This window comes from Cimex lectularius, unplaced genomic scaffold (genome assembly GCF_000648675.2).
Source record: "Cimex lectularius strain Harlan isolate CLEC.00 unplaced genomic scaffold, Clec_2.1 scaffold30, whole genome shotgun sequence".
NCBI classification, from domain to species: domain Eukaryota; kingdom Metazoa; phylum Arthropoda; class Insecta; order Hemiptera; family Cimicidae; genus Cimex; species Cimex lectularius.
The window spans coordinates 1,965,503-1,989,692 of record NW_019392730.1 but is presented as its reverse complement, the minus strand read 5'-3'; the positions used below and the strand labels follow the sequence as shown (position 1 = coordinate 1,989,692).

The 24,190-nt window shown below is 32.7% G+C and overlaps 3 protein-coding genes and 1 pseudogene across 4 annotated transcripts in view; all 4 read left to right on the top strand.

Annotated features, from left to right (window-relative positions):
- Window positions 1-19,223, top strand: part of LOC106662551 — a 90,290-nt gene extending 71,067 nt beyond the window's left edge. The window contains exons 5-10 of the mRNA XM_014386728.2: window positions 16,469-16,556; window positions 16,953-17,015; window positions 17,622-17,733; window positions 18,291-18,467; window positions 18,524-18,677; window positions 18,736-19,223. Of these exons, the coding sequence (XP_014242214.1) occupies window positions 16,469-16,556; window positions 16,953-17,015; window positions 17,622-17,733; window positions 18,291-18,467; window positions 18,524-18,677; window positions 18,736-19,061 (920 nt within the window). The 3' untranslated portion in view covers window positions 19,062-19,223. The remainder of the gene's footprint in view (window positions 1-16,468; window positions 16,557-16,952; window positions 17,016-17,621; window positions 17,734-18,290; window positions 18,468-18,523; window positions 18,678-18,735) is intronic.
- LOC106662552 (DET1- and DDB1-associated protein 1) lies at window positions 8,366-9,444 on the top strand. Its single transcript, XM_014386730.2, has one exon. It carries the CDS (start codon window positions 8,626-8,628, stop codon window positions 8,902-8,904), a length of 279 nt encoding a protein of 92 aa, XP_014242216.1. The 5' UTR covers window positions 8,366-8,625; the 3' UTR covers window positions 8,905-9,444.
- Window positions 19,224-21,621: 2,398 nt separating the features above from the next.
- Window positions 21,622-23,168, top strand: LOC106662447. 2 transcript variants are annotated; one of them, XR_001339902.2, is made up of 6 exons: window positions 21,622-21,744; window positions 21,806-21,952; window positions 22,028-22,229; window positions 22,287-22,425; window positions 22,486-22,645; window positions 22,959-23,168. XR_001339902.2 is itself a non-coding variant. In XM_014386543.2 (6 exons), exons 1-6 carry the CDS (start codon window positions 21,696-21,698, stop codon window positions 23,043-23,045), a joined length of 798 nt encoding a protein of 265 aa, XP_014242029.1. In that variant the 5' UTR covers window positions 21,643-21,695; the 3' UTR covers window positions 23,046-23,168. The 2 variants fall into 2 exon arrangements, 1 of the variants encoding a protein (XP_014242029.1); XM_014386543.2 differs by having other exon boundaries at window positions 21,643-21,744; window positions 21,806-21,966.
- Window positions 23,169-24,063: 895 nt separating this feature from the next.
- Window positions 24,064-24,179, top strand: LOC112126877 (annotated as a pseudogene).
- The last annotated feature ends 11 nt before the right edge of the window (window positions 24,180-24,190 follow it).

The window sequence follows — 24,190 nt, the reverse complement described above, 5'->3', positions numbered from 1 at the left end:
AAGTTTTCTTCCTTATAATTCAACACGTAAATCTATACCCTCCTGTGAAAAGTATTGAACTAATTTTTAAGTCAAAAGTCAAAAAATTGATTGAAAACAATAAAATTGTTACTTTTTCCAAAATGATTTTAAAAATTAATAAAGTCTAGATTATTTATGTAATCGGCAATGTTCTGTTTAATTTAATATGGAGTTTGTTGGAGAAACATCAGAAAAGAACAAAAATCGTTTGCTTGTCTAATAATTAGTAAATGTCAATGAACAGGTGTCGGGAGGTTCACTAAGTTTTCATATTTCACTTCTAGAAAACAAAAAACGGCCAGGAAGTTAAATCTTTAATCGGAAATAATTTACGGCGCAGAAACCACAATCGCAAACGCGGATTTACATTTCAAACCAGAAACATCGGTTTAGACCGTTTCGCTACTCGGCTGTCACACAAGACTGATACCGCATTTCTACTCGTGATTTGATTACAAAGCGACAAGATATCCATGGAAATATTTCACGAGGGAATGAAAATTGGATTCTGAACGGCGAAACAGGTTTGGAAAAAAGAAATAAAACCAAATGAACCTGATAAACTTGTTTGTGAGTATGTGTGTGTGAATGAGTGTGAATGTGTATGAGAGAGAGAGAGAGAAAGAGAGAGAGAGAGAGAGAGAGAGAGAGAGAGAGAGACTCTTTGGGCAATAGAAAGTATGTCATGACGGAAACGCAACTCTTTAGAAAATGGAATGCTTCAAGGCATATGTAATAATTTTAATCGAATTCATAAATAAATAGTTTTTAAATAATAATAATAATAATAATAATAATATACACATTGTAACATGCAGATGTGGTCATGAGTTTTCGGTAATATAAGCATCACTCACGGCGCTGAGAATATGCTAAACCTCCAGGTCTTGCAAAACTAATACACCACGACGCCGTGCATTTTTGTTTTTCATCCAATATCAACAGCATTAAAACGACTTAACATTGAAATGCTTTTATGCTGATAAAATGAGAATGTTGTCAAAATATCATACGTGCATTAATGGCGAAATATCAAAAGTCGTGCGAGAACAGGCAAGGAGAGCAATGATCCGATGAGATCTAGCTTCTGGCTTACCCTATTGACATTTGTTTACTTTTTTGTTAATTGGGATTATTTAATATATACATCCATACTATATACAATTCTTTATACGTTTATGTAATCTTAATACACAGTAATGATTCTATCTATCTATCTACAAGTTGAAATTTTAATTTTCGCTTTTAACATAAATTTATAAATTTTGACATAATTTCCTCTTTTCCTGAGGCAAGGATGGACTTGTAAACGTGATCGGCCACTAATCCCGACAAAGCAAAACTTTTTTCTTCTTGGTACTTTTTGCAATTTACTATTACGTGCTGCAGATTCTTAACAGAGCCGCACTTCCGGCACAAAGGCGAGTCATTCCTTCCTGCTTTGTTAAGATATTTGGGGCACACTCCGTGGTTGGTAAGGAGCCTGTTTATTGCAGTTGTTTGTGCTCTATCGCAGAATTCCTCTAGAAAGCACGGCTTTTTTATTATGGGAAAATGTCTTGGAAGAACTGACTTGCCCCTGTAGTATTCTATGTAATCTGCCAGTCTATGTGAAGGATAACACTTTGCAAACTTTTTATATCTGGAACCGGTACGTCCAACAGTGTTTTCAACTCCGTGGCTGTTTTGGCATGTTTTTCCGCTACTTCGTTGTCAACAACACCTATATGAGCTTGTATCCATCAGTTTGCCTATTTTGCACGTAAGGAGAATTTTCAATACCAAACTCTCTGTGACTAAACCCTTTTTGTTTCCTTGCAGTTTCCTATTACACTTTGACTGTCTGTACAAGCAACCGTGTGTTTGAGTTGTTTTTGTTTCCCGTATTCAAGAGCCTTCATCAAAGCGACCAATTCCGCTGTGTTAATTGAGCATTTGTCTGGTAGCTGATACATTAACCTGACGTTCTCCTTAGGATCAAAGAATGAGCATCCAACTCCCTTATCGGTAACCGGTTCGTCGGTGAATACAAATTGTCCATTGGAGAAACAGTCTTTTTAATCGGCCCAACACCGTAAGTTATCATATTTTTGGGGAATGTATCATATTTTTCAGAGAATTTAACATCTGGATTTACAAAATTGATAATTTAGTCCAAACTGGTACGCTGGCAAAAAGTTGTTTTTCTCCATTTCCGACTGAAATTGTGCCATTTCTGCATATTTTTCCACTAGCAGGGGCATAGAATTTTTTCGAGTATCGTTCTGTCAACGTGATTGTAGTTGAAAGGAAATTTTATTAATAAGACTGCCCTTTTATGACCTAAGGTTTATTAGAAATCTACCTGCCAGTAAGTGCAGATGAGGTTCGTAGCAGCACTATCATACCGTCCAATGGATCACTAGGCACAACTCCCAAGCTTGATCGAATTGCCTTATTTTTAATGATATCCAGTCTCTTCATGGATGATTATGGAGCTAAAATCGAGAACACTTGTTATGTTTGTTTTATAAAACATTATAACTTTAATATTCGTGCCCATTTTTGAATGTGATATACATCGGAGAATGTTGCACATGCAATCTGCTTTAGTTGTGTTTTCGTTTATATGGCTTTCGAATTTAACCATTTGGGAAGCGTAAGACCTAGAAAGGTAACTTCTTCGTACACTGGAACATCTAATTTGCTGGACTTTAATATTTTCCTAGAAAATGGGACACACTTGTGACTCAGTCGGTGAAATCTCCAGTCCATTTTTTTCGATTATCCAAACCTATCGCTGACTCCTTAAGGGCTTTTACCGCAACGACTATTCCTTTGTGCGATGTGTATGAGCAGATATCATCGGTAAACTCAAAATACCGCCTTGAGAGAGTCCAACTATCGATCTACGTGGCCGTATAAGCGATCGGTAGAGGTTCCTGTCCGATATGAGATTTATAATTTTATTGTTAAATTTCTTTGGTAGTCCAAGTTGGGCCATTTTCCCATACATTATATGGATGACTGCATCATACGCTTCTTCAATGTCAACAAGGAAAGCTAGCGCGATAATATTAGAGGTGAGGGCTGTATGAATGTCTGTCAATAGATTACAATGTGCTTCCATGATAAAATGGCCTTTTCTAATACCATCTGACTCTCCGGTAGTTTGTGATTTCTTTCAACTCACTACTCCAGTTTATTTTTGATTAAACGCCGGTGCACATTCGGCTTGATTAAACGACCGTTAAACGCACGACGACAAGAAAATGGGCCTGTAAGAATCCGCTTTATTCTATGGCTTTCCTGGTTTTAATATTGCAATTACAAGTGTACCATTCCTGTCTTGCGGAAACACTTCTCGCTGACAAATTTCGTCTAATCACCACAATACATATAAAACTTATTTTCATTCTATTGATAATGGATGGTTGATTTATTAAAAATATTCAGATACAACTTTTCGTATTGTTATGGTCGAAACCTCGGCCGACAACAGTTGGTCCCGTCGTCCAGTGGAGAAGGGGGTGGGTGAAGGAGAAAGGTAGGGAATGTCGAGCGCCACGGTATTTTTGGGAAGGGTAAATACCAAAACCCTAAGAGAAGAAAAGAAATAGATGTAAAGGAAAGAATGAGAGAGAGGAAAAAATGAAACCAAAGGGGGAAAAAAATAACAGTAACGGAGTTTGGAATCGAACCCACAACTTTCGAGACCCAAGTCGGCGATCGTGACCACTAGACCAAAGGCGCCGACTGAGCCTCGCCGCACCCCGCCAGCTCACCGCCTTGCGCCTGGGATCGCCAACGAAACCCGGGGCCCAAATTCATCCTCCGGTCAGATAGAGATAGAGATAGGGAAAGATAAAGAACAATAATATTAATCGCCGGTGCCTCAACTGTGCCTCTCACAACGGGTGCCGTGGACAACAACAACAAAAAACTAGACAATTCGGCCTTCACCAAATGAAAGGTTCACAACAAATATCAAAAAGACAACTCGACTTTACACTGTATTCAACTAGAATCTCTTACATCGGAAAGAAATCTGATAAATAAATGTCTATTCGGCTACTTATAATTAAATCTGAATTCTTTAACCTAAAATGACTAACAACATATTAAAACAAAGAAACCTTAAACCTAGCGTAACAATTTTGTCTTATAACTAAATCAACTTAATCTAACAAAAGGAATTAAACAAATACAGAAAGTCAATCGGACGTTTCGGCGAACTCACGTCGGGGCCCTGGCGCAGCGTGGTCCTCTTCCGGGAGCATCCTCAGTCGGGTAAAATAATTCGTCCTCGTAGAACTACAAATCCTCTTCCGAGTTCTCTTCCCCATCACTCTGACCAGGGGAAGATGGCAGATTACTGAGGACGAACAATCCGCCGCAGCGTGAATTTCCCCTTTCCTACGGCCGCTCGTCCCTCGCACGGCGGACACGTCTCTCCGGGCCGAGGGCCTTTAACCTGCTCTCGCTACCGTTCCAGGCCTCGACGCCCACGCTCGTGCTGCCGCCTGATGCATTTCCACGCAGAAATTCAAATTTACACGACTTAAAACTAAGATTTTTTCCCCGCACGCAGGCACAGGCAAGCCACCAGAAAATCCATTATTACTTTTTTCCTTAAAAAAATGTAATAATATTTAGCCATCAATGCATGTGTGATATTTTGACAATATTCTCATTTTATCAACATAAAAGCACTTCAATGTTAAGTCGTTTTAATGGTCTTGATACTGGATGAAAAACAAAAATGCACGGCGTCGCGGTTTATTAGTTTTGCAAGACCTGGCGGTCGTGATGGTTTAGCATATTCTCAGCGCCGTGAGTGAGGCCGATATTAACGAAAACCTATGTCCACATCTCTATGTTAAAATATGGATTTATTATTATTTAAAAACCATTTATTTAATGTATTTTTATTGTACTATAATTTCGATAAAAATTGTTAGATATGTCTTGAAGCAATGGTTCTTTTAAAGAGGTTGCGATTCCTTTCTGACTTTCTTTCCGTCACCTAAAGAGTATCTGTCACTCTCTCTCTCTCTCTCTCTCTCTCTCTCTCTCTCTCTCTCTCTCTCTCTCTCTCTCTCTCTCTCCAAACCATATGAAAATTAAATTGAATTATAAACAGAGGAGATTGTATAAAAACTTAGAAATCTGTTGTGAATAAGTCGACATCTTGACAGGCAAGTGTTCAGAGTCGATTTATCAAAAATATTCTCGCACGACTTTGGATCTTTCGCCATCAATGCAATTTGGTGTTTTAACAACATTCTCATTTTATCAGCACAAAAGCATTTCAATGTTAAGTCGTTTTAATGCTCTTGATACTGAATGAAAAACAAAAATGCACGGCGTCGTGGTGTATTAGTTTTGCAAGACCTGGCGGTCGTGATGGTTTAGCATATTCTCAGCGCCGTGAGTGAGGCCGATATTAACGAAAACCTATGGCCACATCTCGATGTTAAAGTATGGATTGATTATTATTTAAATAACTATTTATTTAATGTATTTTTATTGTTTATGAAATAATTGTACTGTAATTTCGTTAAAAATTATTAGATATGTCTTGAAGCAATCGTTCTTCTAAAGAGGTTGAGATTCATTCCTGACTTTCTTTCCGTCGCCTAAAGAGTATCTCTCACTCACTCTCTCTCACTCTCTTTCTCTCTACACACAAATAAACAAACAAGTTTATAATAAAGATTCATTTGGTTTTCTTTTTTCCAAACCTGTTTCGCCGTTCAGAACCAAATTTTCATTCCCCCGTGAAATATTTCCATGGATATATTTCGCTTTGTAATCATATCACGGGTAAAAAATACTTCCTGGCTATTCTGTGTTTTCTAGAAGTGCAATATGAAAACTTAGTAAACCTCTCGACACCTGTTTACTGACATTTACTATTTATTTGACAAGAAAACGAATTTTATTCTTTTCTGATATTTCTCCAACAAAATCCATATTAAATTAAACAGAACATTGCCGATTACATAAATAATCTAGACTTTATTAATTTTTAAAATCATTTTGGAAAAAGTAACAAAATATTATTGTTTTCAATCAATTTTTTTGACTTTTGACTTAAAAATTAGCTCAATACTTTTCACAGGAGGGTATAGATTTACGTATTGAATTATAAGGAAGAAAACTTTAAATCTCATCTGTAAACCTATTCCGCCGAGTCCCGTCTCTCAGACTTGAAATATTAATCATTCATTACAACGCCCTTAACAGCGTCTCTCAAACATAAATTCATGGTTAATTTACTGAGGTTGGAGTGTATAGGGATGGCAGCTGTTAATGAGCTATTTAGACCCCTCGTATGTTTAATTTACAAAGCTAATTTCCTATTATTTAAGAACGAAAGTTCTGCAAGAAACTATAACGTTTTTTAAGTATTGCTTAGATATTATACAACACGTAAACATATAAAAAATAAACATGAGCTCTTTCATGATTTCAATAAAGCTGTACGCTCGAACACTGGGTGAAGGTATAGTTGAAGGAAAAATCAAGTTCAGCTGTTACTGCCAAGCTTTCTACCTGTTTTAAATAATAAATTATGACAATCTGTATCGTTTTGTGCTCGTTATTCTTTACTCTATTGTATATCTGTTGTATAAATAAGTTTCTGAAAAAAGATATTTATTTTTCAACAAATAACGAGTTTCAACAACATCTTTGTTATTACTTTTTTAATTGCATTTAATTTTCATATAGTGTGTGAATGTTACAAAAGAAGGGGGTAAAGAAACATCGTGTGTTTATGTCTCAGGAATATAAATACTATAAATTGTCGGACTGTGAGAGAATTTAACTTGAACAGAAGCCGAATCTCCTCTCCTAGAAAATATCTTGTGTCTATTTTTACACATTCATTGAATTATGAATATATTGCATTTTCTCTAGACAGAAAAGGTGCACCATTGAGATAAAGCATATTTCTATTTTGATTAACTACCTTAACTCGACCAACGACAAACCTTTAGTCCTGTTCTTATCTAGGTTAAATATATTAAAAACATCTTCTTATCGCTATTTATAATGAACTTAATTTTTTTTTTATTGACAGTTAACTAATGATTGTTTTTGGAAATAATTTAAATTAAAAAAATAAATAAAAAGGCGATGTAGATCTATCCTGTCCACTAATTTCTTCACAGAATTTGATACTTTGCTTCCCTAGTAAATAACTACAATAATAAAGGTAACCTTTTTAATAAAATGTAAAATGTGAATATCAGTGTTATACAGGGTGTTCTGCTACTCATGTTACAAACTTTGCCAGTAGGTTCTACATCCAAAATGAAACCAAAAAGTCCTAATTAACTATGGTCCGAATCTCAAAAATTTCGGAGTTATTGAACTTTTTTAGATTTTTTCATATTTCACGACATTGCTTCAAAAAAACAATAACAACTCCAAAACTAAAACGGTCTGGACAAATCCGTTGATACCACTAAAAACTAAATTTCGAATAAGATGTGATCAGTACTAAACCTGCTACGATAAAGTTCGCGAAATAAGCGCTTTAGTAGCGAAAACTTTGAAAAAGAATTTTTTTTTCAAAGTTGCAAAACTTACTATGGTGATTTTAAACTACTATTTCCAAACCTAGAGACCAACACATTTCAGGAAACGTGTTCCATTTAATATCCTTTTTAGTGGTGCGTCTGGCAAGTTTGTTACACGAGTACACGAACACCCTGTATTTGTCTTTTTATAAAAAATATAGCTCCTGATGATGTAAATTCCCGAAACGTACACTTAAATGTAAGGAATGTATTTACTTATTATTTTTAAAAAAATCACATGGAAATGTTTTCTAACAAAAACCCAAAAAATTTAAATAAAACAAATTAGTCTTAAAAATTTCATGTTTAAAATAAAACATCTTCAATATGTATGGTGATTAGTGACCGTTAATCGATATTTATTTAGAAATCGTGAGATGCGGTCTGGTGTGATGTAGGTTTCAGAAAAACATTTTCTTTATCGTGCCAACGATTCGATCTTTATTGAGATCATCTTCAGGGCTCAAAGTGTGTCTTCTGTATAATTGTGCCATTCTTGCGTGTCGTATCGAGAGTGTATATAATTACACTATTATATATAATAGTGTAAGTTATATAATATTAGTGTGAGTTATATAATATTTAAAAGTTTGGAATAAGTCGGAATAAGTCAGAATAAGTTATCCTTTGAATAAATTGATTCGCGCGTTCTACGACGCCACTGCCTCGGTGAAGGCGACAGTTGTGAAACGGCGACCTCCTCAGACGACAAAACTAGAAAAAAGCAGACAAAAACCACATGTTTTCTTGTTTTGAAAACTGTCGAAAGATGATTTGATCCGTTTTTGGTCTAAATAAAAAGACGGGGGTAAAAAAAGGAAAAGATTCTGGCGTTTATAGATCAGGAGAGTTGGCAAGTTCAGCCGCTAGGCTGCTCGACCCAGGAAAGGTTTCATCGACCCGTGCGAGGTTAGTGTCGCCAGTCGTCGAGTCGGATCGAACGGACAACAGTGATCAAGAGATACCGGATCATCGCTGATCAGGAGATACCGTCGTACCTCATCGAAAGACCCTGGCCGAGAACGACAAAAAGAGCATGTCCGTTATCGCCGAGTTCATGACGGGCCTCCCGTCCTACGACGCCGAGAACTTCTCCAGGTACAACTCAGGAGCGAGGGCCCCGAAGAGGCCGAGCGTCTACCTCACGACGAAGGACATCCCCGCTCAGCAGATCATCGTGACGGAAAAGACCAACATCCTCCTCAGGTACCTCTCGCGCAAGTGGTCCGACAAAGAGGACAAATCGAAAAAACGCCAGACGGACAACGCCCAGACTTCGCCCAAGAAGAAGAGGCGCTTGGAAGACTCACCGTGAACGTCTACTCGATAAAAACAATTCTCATCCAATGAAAAGAAACTGTTTAAGCGTAAAACACAAGTATTTTCTTTCTGTTTTTATCCTTTTTCTTCCTAATAAGTGCGAAATTAACTATTTAAGACCAAACAAAAAAAAACTTGTCAGAAGAAAACATTTTCCCCCTTTCTTTTTATAAAAAGAGAGAAAATTAACTTTAAACTTTTATAAGTCGCTTTTAACCATAAATGGACACCATGGAAAGGTTAACAAAATATCGATTTGTGTACTCCAATATATATATTTTTTTTTATTCCAAATGTTATATACTTTAAACTGTATTTATCTTTTTTTTAAGTAATATTTTTCAGTAGAAAATCGCAAATTTGTTTGTGTAAGCTTGGAACTCGAAAAAAAACCGTACTAGTAATCACGCAATTGCCCTGGATTTGTTCAACACCCCGGAATCTATGTGTAACAAATTGGTGTTCACAGTTTTTGTAACTTTATATAAGCTATTATATTATTATATAAAATAAATTATATTTTTCCGTTAGGCAATCCTGTTTTTCTTTTCTATTTTTCTTTTCTTTTTTTTATATTACACGTATCCTCAATACTCCTGGAAAACAAAAATGACATCATTTGAACGATCTTCCATTGCTCTCGAGCAATTTTTGATTTTTGCCCGAATTTCGCGTCGAATTGTGAAATAATTTACTACGCGTTTACTTTTTTTTTCCTTCTAGGAAACGATTAATATTAAAACCCTGCTTGACCTTCTGCCTTTCACAATAGTGTTTCAACACTTCCACCCTGGATTCCAGTTCGTCCCGATTTTCCGACATTTTCTCCCAATGATTAAATCGAATTGAACAAAACGAAAGGCACCGAAAAGTAAAAACAACAAATTGACCTAATTTGGACGAAACACACAAATTAAACATAGAATCTCGTTCAAACTGTTGACCTTTCAGTTAATACGTTTGGAAGTTTCATGTTAAAATATGTTCAAATGCTCTAAACATAAGCAACATAATAATCTCAGAAAATCTCTTTCAACCATTTTTCAATAATGTTAATTGGTCTTTCATAAAATAATGGCTTGTTTTCTCTTGAAAAACTTGTTTTAATTTGTTGTGATACATTATTCAATTTTTTCTTTTCATATTTAATTTTTGCAAGTGGCACAGATTAGACAGGGAATTACATTTAAACTGTTGACCTTTCATTGAATACGTTTGAAATTTCATGTTGAAAGCATGTTCAATTACACTAAACTTTGAACATAAAAAATGTCTCACCATTTCGACAATGCCTGTGGGTCACTCATCAAATATTGCCTTGTTTTATTATGAAAAATTATGTTTTGATATAGCTGTGAAACATTAATCCGATACTTCTTGAAAAATAACCATTCTCATTAATTTTTCAAGACGTACAGATTAGACAGTGTATTACATTTAAACCGTTGACCTTTCACATATGTTTGAAAGTTTCATGTTGAAAATGTGTTCAATTACACTGAATATAAGCCTAGACATTTTATAATAATAGTCATGGCCAATCTCTTTCGTTGGCCATTCACCTTTTTCTGTTTAAAAATTTAAGCAAAGCACATGTTCATATAACTAAAGATAAGCAATATAATCATAGAAAATCTCCTTCAACCATTTTTCAATAATGGTAGTTGGTCTTTCATCAATTACTGACTTATTTTATTATGAAAAACTGTTTTTATACAGTTGTGAAAAATTAAATCCATATTTCTAGAAAAATAATTAACCTACATTATTTTTACAAGTTGCAAAGATTAGGCAGGGAATTACATTTAAGCTGTTGATCTATCATTTAATATTTGAAAGTATGTTCAATTTCGATAAACAAGCAGCATAATAAAAATATAAAATCTCTTGCAACCTTTTTTTAATAATGGCAGTTGTCCTTTCATGGAATACTGGCTTGTTTTCTCTTAAAAACCACGGGTTTTAAATCATTGTGATACGTTATTCAATTTTTTCTATTCATATTTAATTTTTGCAAGTGGCACAGATTAAACAGGGAATTACATTTAAACTGTTGACCTTTTTTTTACTGAATACGTCTGAAATTTCATGTTGAAAGCATGTTCAATTACACTAAACATTGGACGTAAAAAATCTTTCACCATTTCGACAATGGCTGTTGGTCATTTATCAAATATTCCTTGTTTTATTATGAAAAACTATGTTTTGATATAGCTGTGAAACATTAATCCGATACTTCTTGAAAAATAACTATTCTCCTTAATTTTTCAAGACGTACAGATTAGACAGCGTATTACATTTAAACCGTTGGCCTTTCACATATGTTTGAAAGTTTCATGTTGAAAATGTATTCAATTACACTAAGCATGAGCCAGAAAATAGAAAATCTCTTTCGCCAGTTGTTATTCGTTTATCAATTACAAATGTTTACAATTACAAATGTTTTATTATGAAAAATTTTGATTTTTTTGTATACATAATTAAGAAACATTAATCCAATATTACTTGAAAAATGAAAACTACTTAATAATAATAATTTTTGTGAATGGAAAAAATTAGACAGGGAAGTCAATTTAATACATTTAAACTGTTCACCTTTCACTTAGTACATTTGAAAGTTTCACATAGAAAGATTACACTAAACATAAGCCAGAAAATCTCTTTTGCCCACTTTAAAATAACACTTGTTAGTCATTCATCGAATACTGTCTTATTTTATTATGAAAAACTATATTTTTATATAGTTGTGAAACATTAATCCAATATTTCTTGAAAAATAACAAATCGACTTCATTTTTACAAATCACAGATTTGACAGAGAATTCCATTTAGACTGTTGACTGTTTACTTAGTAGGTTTGAAAGTTTCATGTTAAAGTGTGTTTAATTACACTAAACATAAGTCTGAACATTTCATAATAATAATCACGGCCAATCTCTTCGATTGGTAATTTACCTTTTCCTGTTGAAAAATTTAAGTGGAAAGCATGTTCAAATATACTAAACCTAACCAACGCAATAATCTTAAAAAATCTCCTTCAACCATTTTTCAACAATGGTAGTCTTTCATCAAATATTGGCTTGTTTTCTTTTGAAAAACATGGGTGTAGATAGTTGTGACACATTATTCAAATATTCTTTTCATACTTAATTTTTACGAATAGCACAGAATAGACAGGGAATTCCATTTAAACTTTTTCGGTCATTTTTCTAAAGTGGTAGTTGGTCGTTTATCAAATACAGGCTTGTTTTCTTTTTAAAACATGGGTTTTATAACATGAATCACTAATCCAATATTTGTTAAAAAATAACAAACCTTAATTTTTTAAAGACACAAATTTCACTCAAAATGTTGGCCTTTGAGTTTATATGTTTGAAATTTTCATTTTTAAAACATGTCCAATTTTTTTAGTTATTAAAGCCTGTATTTGATATGTATTGTATGAATAATCATAGAAAATCTCTTTCAATATTGACTTTTATGAAAGAATGCCTTGTTTTTGAAAAAATTACATCGTTGCATATCGATTTATAAAAAGGTGCACTTCATTGTAATACAATTCAAATCAAATCTCATTCTCATATTTGTGTCAATTTTCCTGTAACATCTTGAAAAATCTGTACTATTTAATTAACAGATTAGACAAAGAATTCAGTTTATACTGTTGACTTTTGACTTAATTATTGAAAACGTACAATTTCATTAAACATAAGCCATATAGTAATCGTAGAAAATCTTTCAACCACTTTTCATCATTGGTTTTAACTCATTTATCAAATACCTCCTTGTTTTCGTTTGGAGAACTGAGCTTTTATCCCTAACAACTTGCGGCACAGGGTATGGCTAATATAGAGACCATAAAGCAAAAAAAAAATTGAGTTTAATATTGTTGCGAAACATTAATCCAATAAATTGTTTTGTACCATTGTTCACTATGATTATTTAAAAATCCTGATAAAGATGAATGACATGTAATTTCACTAAACATAAACTCTATAATAATCATAGAATTTTTTTCACCCAACAATTTGTCAATAATGTTTCTTGGTCATTCATCAACATATTTTCTTTTGAAGAACTTCGGTTTTATATCATTGCAAAATAGTAATACAATATTTGTTTTTGCACCAATTTTCACTATGATTTTCCAAAACAGCCCAGACAAAAACAATGCATGCGTTGAGAAATAATTTCTTCTTGGACCATGGTTCACTTCAATTTTTTGGAAACAAGGTTTTCTTTATTCCATCACAGTTTATACCGTGAGACAAGTTGTCATTTTGCAAGCTGCAGAGCAATCTCAATTTTAAAACAGCCAGATAAAAACAAAAGAAACTTTTTTTTAATTTTTTTTTTTTTTTTTTTTTAGATTTTGGCCAGTCATATCCTGTGTGTAAAAAAAAAATTTCTTCAAAATGTCGTAAATTTTTATGCTTTTTAGCATTTTCCAACATATCCTTAAAAAATGAATAAATAAATAACAAAGCAACAAAAATTAAAATTGTACAGTCCTGTGAAAAAAATATATTCTCAAGACAAAAAAATCTTATCAACTTTTCCTAATCTCTTGCTCAAATTCAACTTGCAATGTGATGCCAGCCTAGAAAGGAAGTGGGCAGATGAAACCAGGTATTTGAACTATCGCAAAATTGAGAGAAAACCAAACCTAAAAAAAAATCACATTAAACGGCTTGCAGTTTGTTGAAAAACATATTAAAGAAAACCAATTTGTCCTAAGGTTAGTTTTATAGATGAAAAAAATTCTATCTTGATGGTCCTGATGGTTTCAATTAAGTAACAATTTGAGCTGAAGAAGCACCAGTTTTGTAATTTTCCTCAAAACTGCACATTTCACATGATCATAAAATTTTGTAGGTCTTTCAGTTATTTTATTTTTTCTGTAATTATCCTAACCAGAATTTAAAATGTTTGTAACATCATCCTGAGAGCAGTTTAACTTGTGGAGTGATTTGTCTTTGTGTCAACCCTTCTCTTTTTAAGTCGAATATTCGCTGTGGCTCAATTTCACTCAATGGGCAAAAAAAAAGTTAACAAAAGGAACACAAGGAACAGATTACAGCCACTCTATGTCTTCATTATTTCATATATCATTAGAATTTCAAAATTTTTAATAAATGGAGTTTTCGTCGTTTAAAATGATAAAGTTGTTTTAAAAAATATTAGAAAGGTAAATTATTAAGACAGTTCTGAATTGAGAATCTTCAGGGTGCTACAAGCAAGCCTTAAGAATATGTACCTACCTCGGCAAGAGTCTTGTGTTAATATTGGATGAATTGAAACAACTAAATTTTTGATGTAAAGACGCTATTTGTAAGTCTTTTGACAAGTCCTGCTTGGATATTAATCTGAAAAGGAACGGCCTTCTTATTAATAAGACTTGATAATTTTGTGAGTTGAAGTTTTAAAAAAAAGTTTTAAAAGTAGTCATTGTAAAGTAATTCCTGTCATACAGGAGGGCTTAACATCTAACTACCAGTTGGGTGTTGCGGACGAGGAGTCAAACCTCTTTACAATATATTTTTCTTACTATAATCAACTAAAACTCATAGGAGATCTGGGATTCAAACTCAGAACCACTCGCTTGGCAAATACGAGTCAGACGCACCACCAGGGTCCCGATTGTTATTAAGTTTGTTTATTACTAATTAATAATTCATTATATTATTTTCCTTTGAAAATCAAATTAGTTTGGATTATGTAATTATTAACAGCAAGAATTTAATGGCTTTTTAATTGAAAACTTCAAACAGAGAATGCGCAATGAACAAAAAATCCAGCATAAATAATAATGATTTCAACATTGAAAATATTAAAATTTAATATTGTCTGACTTTAGGAGTTAAAAATAATGCTTTTTTTAAAATTATAAATGTATTTTTTTTATTTTTTGATATTCATGTTCAACATGCACAAAAATGGAATAAGAAACTTTTCCCCTTACCAATTAAATTAGTCAAAAGAAAATTTGTAAATAATTAACATAGTTAAATACATTTTAATTTTATTCAGAAATTACACCCTGGGAGTTATCCTGTCTTTTATATGGTGGGGGGGGGGGGTGTTTTAGCTGCTCTCCCATACCCGTTTGGCCTGATGCATGATACCTTTGGCATTTTTCACTTTTTCGATTAATTTATTTATCCAGAAAAGTTGAATTAGCAAGTATTTTTTAGATACCTCCGAGCTTTTAAATAACACAAAGTTTTGTAAAATTATGTTGAATCATTTATTATTTCGACTTTTTCTTTCCGTTGGCCTTTTATAAATTAAGACAGATCTCTCTTCTCATGTGCTTCAGATTATTTTCCACAAAAAGATAGAGTGGTCTTAAAAAGGGCTTAATTTAATAATGTTCCAGTATAAGGTAGGCCTGGCTTTTTTTTTGGCAGTTTTATAGCTCAGCATACAGTCTTCATGCAGGGAAGAAATGTCAGGCTGGGTCCTAGGCCTTAAAGGTGGTGGATCGCTGGAGGCCCTCTTCTGATAATCTCAGAAACCTCAATACAAGCTCTGAACTCACTACATCTGATTCTCTCACTCAGATTTTAACTCTAACAGCCTCCAATGCAGGCCAGTCTTATACATGGCGAGTGTAGTTGTGTATGTGACTCAGATGCAAGACCTCATCTTGTGAGCCTTATGAAGATGTGGACAAGGGCATAGATTTTGGGTACTAGCTTGCTAGGTATTGGGTAGGTGTGACAATATTCACTTACAAATATATTAATTAATATTACTATATATTAAATTGATTTATATCATTGCCCATATATGCACATACACACTGAATCTAACTTATGACCTATCGCATCAGTGAATCATGAGAATCACCCAGTTCAGCATTTTGGAAGTCTGGGGGTTTCAGTCTTATCCTTCAGCAACTATCAACAGCTAGGTCATTTCAGGCCCCAACAAATACTGTTTTTAAATCTAGACACACGTTCTTATTCAATACTCCTGTATCTGTCCTCACACACCACACATTCATGCTAATAAATACATTCAATTTCAATTATACAGATAAGAAATGAGATATTTATCAAGTACTGTATAAAATAAAGCAATTCTATTTCCTCTAAAAATTGGAATAAACAAACCAAATATTCGCTTCCGTGCTTAAGTACAATTCTCATTCATATGACATTCCTACATGCTCTCTTTATGAAGTCAACGAACGACACCCTTCAATTAAATCGGTCACACTGGGCAATGCTTTGGTCCAAATGTAAGTGTCCATGTGTCATCCTTGCATGGTCTATTCTTAATCAGGTGAGGATAATCCATCTTCTATGATTCAGAGCTTATTGCATTTTTATTGTCAGAGGGCCGAATCGTGACGATCAGGTAAGGATGTCACAAAACGGGACGTCCCTACCTTACCCACCTCATCCTACATATTATATTGCAAGCATTAAAGAATTTAAATTATTCAGTGGTTGACCACCAAAATCATTCAAAAAGTTTGAAATAAAACCAACCAATTTGAAATTAAAGAAAAATTGAATAAATTTTAATAAATAAATTTGTTTGTTTTTCAGGATTCACTGACTTGCAAACAGTACTATTAGCATGTTTCATCATATTACTGCCTTTGATGGTTGGACTCGTGTCATATTTCTGCATAAAGTGAGTACAATTTTTTTTTTTTTAATAAATCATAAACCAACATTTATCACCTGCTCTCACAGCGTTGAATATTCATTATTAATGTTTACAATATTGCCTTAAAGTTTTAATTATGAAGGCTTTAACAGCTAATTAAAGGATCACCTGATGCAGGATGAAGTCACATATAAATTCTTTTCATTCTCAGGCTCTCCTCATCCACCATTGTCTTGAAACCTGTGCACAACCACAAAACACTTTTTATGCTTCATGCACTGCCTGTATGCCAAAGAAAACACACTGGGATAAGGATTTCTGTTTTTTTTTCTTTTTTTTTCTTTAACATTTCACTTCATATCATGGATAAATTGTACAGAATGTTTTTGTCATTTCGTATTGTTATTATCTGTTTTCAAGGTTGCTCAACCGGATATCAAGGCGGCTCGCTCGCATCCAGAGAATGCCAAGACCCAATTTTATGTAAGTGCGTACGCAGAAAAACGGAAGATTCTGGGCATGAATCATTAGCCTGGAGAAACTTTCTTCTCTTTACCCTTGTTGTTGTACTCAAAGGGCTTTCGAACTCAGTTCTATATTTTTCCTTCCCCAAAATAAATTTGTTACCTAATTCTAAATATTTAAATATTTTGTACTACTGAGCAGGCAAGGAAAAACTTGTTTTCCCAGCTTCGTCCTTATTGTCATGAGAAGTCTAACTCCAGTATAATTATTTTGTTTATTTTGCATTATTGCACACAGGGTTGATTTCAGATTCTGTATGAAAATAATTTTACCTATGGGGCTATAAAATTTTTATGATTATGACAATTCAAATTAGTTTCTGTAGAACAACGCCTACAAAGTAAAATATATTGCTTTATTGTTCAAGTATTAAGTACTCGATTACAACTGAAAAATGACAAAAAGCTTTGTTAAAAATAAAATATATTTTTCAACCTAATAATTCCAAATACCTAATCCTGGATAATCTCAACCATATCCATTTACCCATACCAACAGAAATATGCATTTTAACTGCATGACTTTCTATCTTATTCCTATTTTGGTGTGTCAATTTTGCTTCAGATCATTTTTGAGGAGGTTCAGGGTGAATGTGGAACCGAGTGGCTTCGGTAAAACTATTGACAAAGAGAGTGCTGAAAGGAACAAGAGTAGTCACGCCCTCCTCAATGATCAGGTGAGAAAGTTTACACAATTAAAATATTTAAGTATAATTAAAAATCAAGGCAAGCTGGCATCAACTCATAAAAATGCAAGATTGCGCTTAAACATATATATTTTACAAAAAAAGTGTAACATTTAAGCTTGGATTTCTATATTTACATGCTCTTAAAAACTCTAAAAAGTTACTCTTCAGTAATAACAATTTTTAATGTGGCATCCAATAAAAATTATATTGAGATGCCATTTTTTAAATGAAATAGCATATATTTTATTTTGTTGTGTAAGAAGTAACAAAGATTTTTTATATTTCATTTTTTTTCCAGGAACTAGACAACCACCAAACTCATTTTCTTTTTGTTGATATCCTTGAAATCGATGTCAAAAAAAGAAAAGAAGTTTGATGGTTGTCTAGTCCCTGAAAAGAAACCCAAGAAATAAAAACAGTCAACAACCAGAAAAGAAGACTAAAAAAAGATTCTTTAGACTTTCTCGTCTTGTTAGTTTCGGAAAAGTCTTGCGTTATTGGGTCCATTCCACCTTCTTTAATAATTCTACCTTATTTTCTATTAGCTGAAAGCAAGTGAATCTCAGTTTTCGGTGATCCCAGTGGAGGATGGCGAAGACAAATCTGGTACGACTACATATGCAGCAGGGGGAAATCAGACGAGTAAGTCAACGGCCAATGGAAGCATAATAACAATGACAATGAAGAACAACCATCTTATAGTCGAAACAGAGGAGAGAGTGGTAAGATTTGTGCTAATCTCGAAACAATTCTGCTAATTACACAAAAAATTTTACAGGCTGATGCAGTAGGAGATCCTTCTGCTGAAAGCTCTGGTGTTTTTGTAGTTGAAGTAGAACCAAACATGTCTGTTGTTGCGGCTACGCAAAGTGTAGAACCGGATGATGCAATCGTTCACAATGTCCTGCCAGAAGCCAAGGATGAAGCCATGGGTAAGAAAAAGTTAAATTCTAATGAGTTATAATAAACCAGGAATAATTTTTGTTTTAGGTGTGAATACTGGACTTTCCCAGTCAGATCTTAGCTGTTCTTCACACGGCTCGTGCTACAGAGATTTCACATATGGCACACAACAAGAATACACGGGTGAGACTGATTTCACACAACTAGTCTGCCATATCGTAGCATCCGCCGAAGACGACACCTACCTAGACAAACAGCACCCTTACCTTTTAAACGACGACAGCATCGACGATGTCAAAGAGGGAGAAGAAGAAATTCCAAAAGACGGAGAGGAAAACGCAGGATTTGTAGCCACTCCTGCTGAGCCCATAGCACCAGACACGACCTCACCATCTGCTGAAGTCAACTCGTAGAGAAAACTTATTCCCAGTGATGGAGACGATGAGCGCATAATATATGTATAAAATATTTTGATTCGTCAAAATGATTACGAACTTGCCTTATTAGTTAAGTTAAACATTTTTGAGAGCTTTTTTAAATTTTATTTTATCATTTGTCAGTGAGAAAAAACTATTAGTTTATTATCCACAGTATTTTTAAGTATTTTATAATTGAATGTTTTAAACTATTATTTATACAAAGTATACATGACAATAGTACATATTTTAAAATATTCTTGTGGAAAAAAAATAATAGTGATAAGTATATAAATCCTAAAAGAGTAGTTAGATTACAGTCATACTCGTATTTAATTATAACTGTACAAAATTATCTTCACTATATTTCTTGTATTTAACTGAAAACTTTTAAAATATGAAAGTTGATATCAAAAAGAAAATCCAGTCAAATTTTCCAGTCAAATAATAATCGGTTGTGGACATTACTGATAAAAGTTGTCTGGTGAATAATTTTTACTGTGTATTTATAATTACAAAAGCTCTCGTTCTCCTTATTTCCCATAAAACAACGCCATGGTTCACCTTTATTCTAGCACAGTGTAGGTTTATTTCAATTTTATGTTAAAAAGTGCACGTACAAAAAAGTAAAAAATCGCTCCTCCTGGGACCCCCAGTGTTTCACACTATGACTCTTCTATAAACTTGAAATGAACCTGTTATCGAGTGAAAGTTTAAATAAACAAAATAATATATGTATGAAATTTACTCTTATTGCTTCAGATCGTGTTTATAATCAGTGTTAAAAAATAATGTTAGAATATTTTAAAAAGTGTTGAAATTTTTTGACGATTGATTTTTTTTTAAAAGTTTTATTAGAGTTTTGATAAGTCCCGTCCAATTGTTCCATATAATTTTTTTGTTTTTCTGTGGGAAATTTATAAGACTAGTAAGGAATTGGGAAATCACAAGGGTGTTTGTCAGATGCATACAGTATCTGTGGCAGTTGTGCAACATGGGACCTTGACTAACAGTCATCACCAATGAAAAAAAAATACAATTTATTTAACATTTAAATATAAATTATATTATACGATAAAATATAACAAAAATTACTTTAAATCATGGTCCAAAGAGAAATTGAATTACTTTACAACCTACACACAAATCTAGAGAGAACTTTCTCATTAATTTTCAAATAATATAAATGAAATTTCAAGAAATAATTACTTTTGTAAATACAAATTTTTGTTTTTTTTAAACAAGTTCTAAGACCAAATTTTTATTTATCTGCCATTTGTTTGAATTTTTATACACCTTTATAATAATAAAATAAAAAATATTTTAACCAAACTCCTCTACGCTTTTTCTAATCATGGCAAAACGCTTCTTACATAAAATTTTAAAGGGGGAAAACATCCAAATTTCTTTTCAGTACTTTATAAATTAACTTTGCACTTTTTGAATTCAAAAATAGTGATATAAAATTTACAATTTTGTACATAATGTTTTATCAAGAAGCTTGTTAGGTATTTAGCTTAAAATCTATTTTTATTTATTTATTTTAATAGAAACAGATAGATTTTTATGTTAAAGTTTTTCACTTGTGCAGTAGATTTTTTTCTTATAATCTTAAAGTGATATTGTAAAATAAAAGACACCCCTATTAAGGACCATTAATAAGGCATTTGTTAGTTATTAATTTTTTGTAACTTGTTAATACCATATATTCAATTTCTCCTGTTTTATAAAATGAGAAATAGTAATCATCAGCTTCCAAAATAAATTATGAAAAAACATAAAAATACTTTACGAAACTTTCATCAATGGTTCATAAAGACTTTTATAAAAGTTGGAAGCTTATTTTTTACTTTTCTAATCTCGTCTGTTATTTCAATCCATATTTTCTGAAAAGTTGCTTGTACATAGATGCTTTGAGGAAAAAACAGAGAATTTTGTAATCTTCAGCTTGAACTAGATTAAGATTATACTGAATTGAATTTTTTTAAACCGAGGCCGAGGATTGCTGAGACCAAAATATCTTTTAGATTCCTGAGGTCGAACATTATAAATGTACAAAACCAAAATGTTTAAAAGTTTAATGTTAGGATAAAAATTTAAATGTGATATTTTAAAATTTTTTATGTTTATTTGTTAATTTTTCTATTGTATGCCAAATTAAATATATATAGATAGATATATCCATATTATCATATTTTGCACAATTCAAAGAAATAAAAATCCTGAATAATTTAATGTAACTTGGAAATTATCTGATATTTTGTAAAAATGTATTTGATTATTTCAACAAATTTTTAATTTCATTTTGTACAGATCGTTGTTAATGTTGTAAAGCATAACATCATTCGTTTTTAACCAACGGCTACTTTATAACGGATAAGATATGTTATGTAATAAATAAACTAAAAAAAAATACTAACATTCTTCTTTTCATCATTTCCATTAAAGTTACATTTTGCATCGGGTGATGTGAAATATAAAAACAAGTGGTTATTACTTTTCTTTTGGTATTATACAGGTCATTCAGTTAATTGTTATATAATATAAACAATTTGTATCTATCTGGAAGGCATAGTGGTCAAGCAGATGATATTCTTCTGTACTGAAATATTTAAAAACTGAAGTAAAAAGATGGTAATAAACGAAAATTTAAAAAACTACATTAAAACCTTTTCAAAACGTAAGTATTAAATGCCTGTTATTTCATTTCGCTCGCAATAAACACAAGGATTCGGTTCCAGTTTTAAGAAATAAGAAGTTCTACCTTTATTACAATACAAGTTCAAGTGTAATTCTTCGAAACGGTGAGTTAAAACTGTACAAAAAGGTTCTGCAAGAGAAATTAAAAAAGCGATTCAATAACTTAGAAGTGAAGATAAAACAACGCGGTATTAAGATGAATGTGAATAAAATAATAAACTTTTGAATATGTAAAAAATTTACAATTAAAACTATTTTTCTAGCTTGTAGTTTTTATCAAGAATGTGAAAAAATACGAAGCAGAATTCTTAACATTGAATACTAGAAGAGTTAAAGTTATTCTTTTGTGCATATTGAAAGGAAATTTCGACTTTGTAAAAATCGTACAAGAAGCCATTAACTTTGCTTTAAATTGCATTTTTAAACCTTTTAAGCCGGTTCAAATTTATTTCAAAAGGATTTTAGGTTTGTATTGGCAAAATATTTTTCACCAAATCGTTAACAGGCTTAACAAATTTGCAGGCGATGTTTTAAAAGATAACATATTAAATAAAACGAACTTTGAAGGCATTTCCCTAGATTACGCCCATCCCAAAATTTCTTCTTGCAAAATTAAAGCAACTCTTCCACAGCCGATTCTCAATGCCGCCACTGTGAAGATGTATACACAGTTATTAACGCATTCATTAGACGTACTTCTAAAATATTGTCTTATTTTTAGCTTTAAACAAATACAAAAATCAAAGGAGGAAAAAATAGAATCCTTTTTTAACAGTGTAACTGAACACCTGACTCAAACTTACGGAATCGATTTACATCAATTTTGCATAACTGCATTGACATATTCAAATCACTTTATACAACTCAATAGCAAAAATACTGTAAGTTAAATACAAATGAATTACTAATTTAAAACACGTTTAAGAATAACTAGGTATTCTACTGGAACTAAAAGCATTTGAATTTACCTAAACAATTCAAGAAAGAATGTAACTAAGTATTCCAAGTTCCAACCAGTACTTCCTGCTGGTAGTCCATAATGCATAAGAAATTTTTTTTAAATGAGCCACCTGCATTGACCATGTTAATTAATTCTACCTAAAAATATTTTCATTTAAAAATGTACTGTATTTTTACAATAAGGTTTATTTTTGTATATATATTTTCACTGTACTTTGTGATATTTGTTTTTAGTTTGAGATGAAAGCCGTATCAGACAATGTACCATACACAGTCATAAGTTCAGTATGGGAGCTGTTGACCAGAAAAGAATCTATGTGATTAAATAATATCTTCTGAAAAATTCAAATACATTCAGAGAAGAGATTTTTCACAAACTGAACGCTTTTCTTTAAAAAGTTTGTACATTTTTTATTATATAATAATAAATGGCTTTTTTATTTATCGTTTCTTATAACGTAATGCAGAAAAGTAGATATTATGATTTTTTTGAGGATAGCAAAATATTTGAGATCTTCCTAAATTGTTAAATTGTGTTGATCCCTACACCTAATTCTTTCAACCTTCTCCCAGACCAACAATTTGGTTTTGCCCTCAACACTTCAAAACCCAGCAGCTGCTTTGCATAGACCACTTACACTCAACCTTTGAAGTAAAGAGTACTGTATGGGGACCTTTCTCAAGTGTTTTAAGTGTTCAATCAAGTTTGGCATGAGGCCTAAATGAAAGCATGTCCTTCCAAACACCTTATACCTAACCTTTCAACGATTCTTTTGAGTTCACCAAAAGTTGTACAACACAAACTATTGCCATGTGGGAGCAGGAGTGTCACAAGGCAGGGTTCTCGGACTACTCCTGTACCTCCTCTACACCTCACATATCTAAATCCTCCACACACACTCCAGCTTATCTCTGATCCTGATTTTGCAATTGCTTTGGAAGAGCTTTAGGCACATGACCAACAAATAGCCAAATGAAGCAAATTTTGGAGGATAAAGATTAATGAAAACAAATGCACTTATGGTTGCACTCTGAAACAAACCTCTTCAAAAAAAAATTCCTCAACAACATTTCTATCTCTAAAACCTACTGTGCATGCTACCTTTGGTTCTATCTTGCCTGAGGTGAAGAATCTGAAAATCTGAACCAATACACAAAAATAAAAAGATAAGAATAAAACTGACACCTTGGACTTCTCTATAAATGACTTGCAAATCTAACATGACGCCTGTATGAGAATGTCATGCAAAAAAAAACAAAGAAAATAGTTCCGAAGACAGTGGGTTCGAATCCCACCTCCACATTGACCTTTTTATCTCAAATTTTGTTCCAAAATTAATTACACGCTTCAGCAGTACATGCACTAAAGTTGGAATGATACAGAGAAGATTAGCATGGCCCCAGTGCAAGGATGACACACAACTAGTTCTGAAGACGGGTTTGAATCCAATGCTTCACATTGACCT

Coding starts and splice junctions, on each gene's coding strand:
- LOC106662552 (XM_014386730.2), top strand. CDS start 8,626: ATGTCCGTTATCGCCGAGTTCATGACGGGCCTCCCGTCCTACGACGCC.
- LOC106662447 (XM_014386543.2), top strand. CDS start 21,696: ATGGTAATAAACGAAAATTTAAAAAACTACATTAAAACCTTTTCAAAA. Junction 21,745..21,805: donor CATTAAAACCTTTTCAAAAC/GTAAGTATTAAA, acceptor ATTCGGTTCCAG/TTTTAAGAAATAAGAAGTTC. Junction 22,426..22,485: donor AATGCCGCCACTGTGAAGAT/GTATACACAGTT, acceptor TCTTATTTTTAG/CTTTAAACAAATACAAAAAT.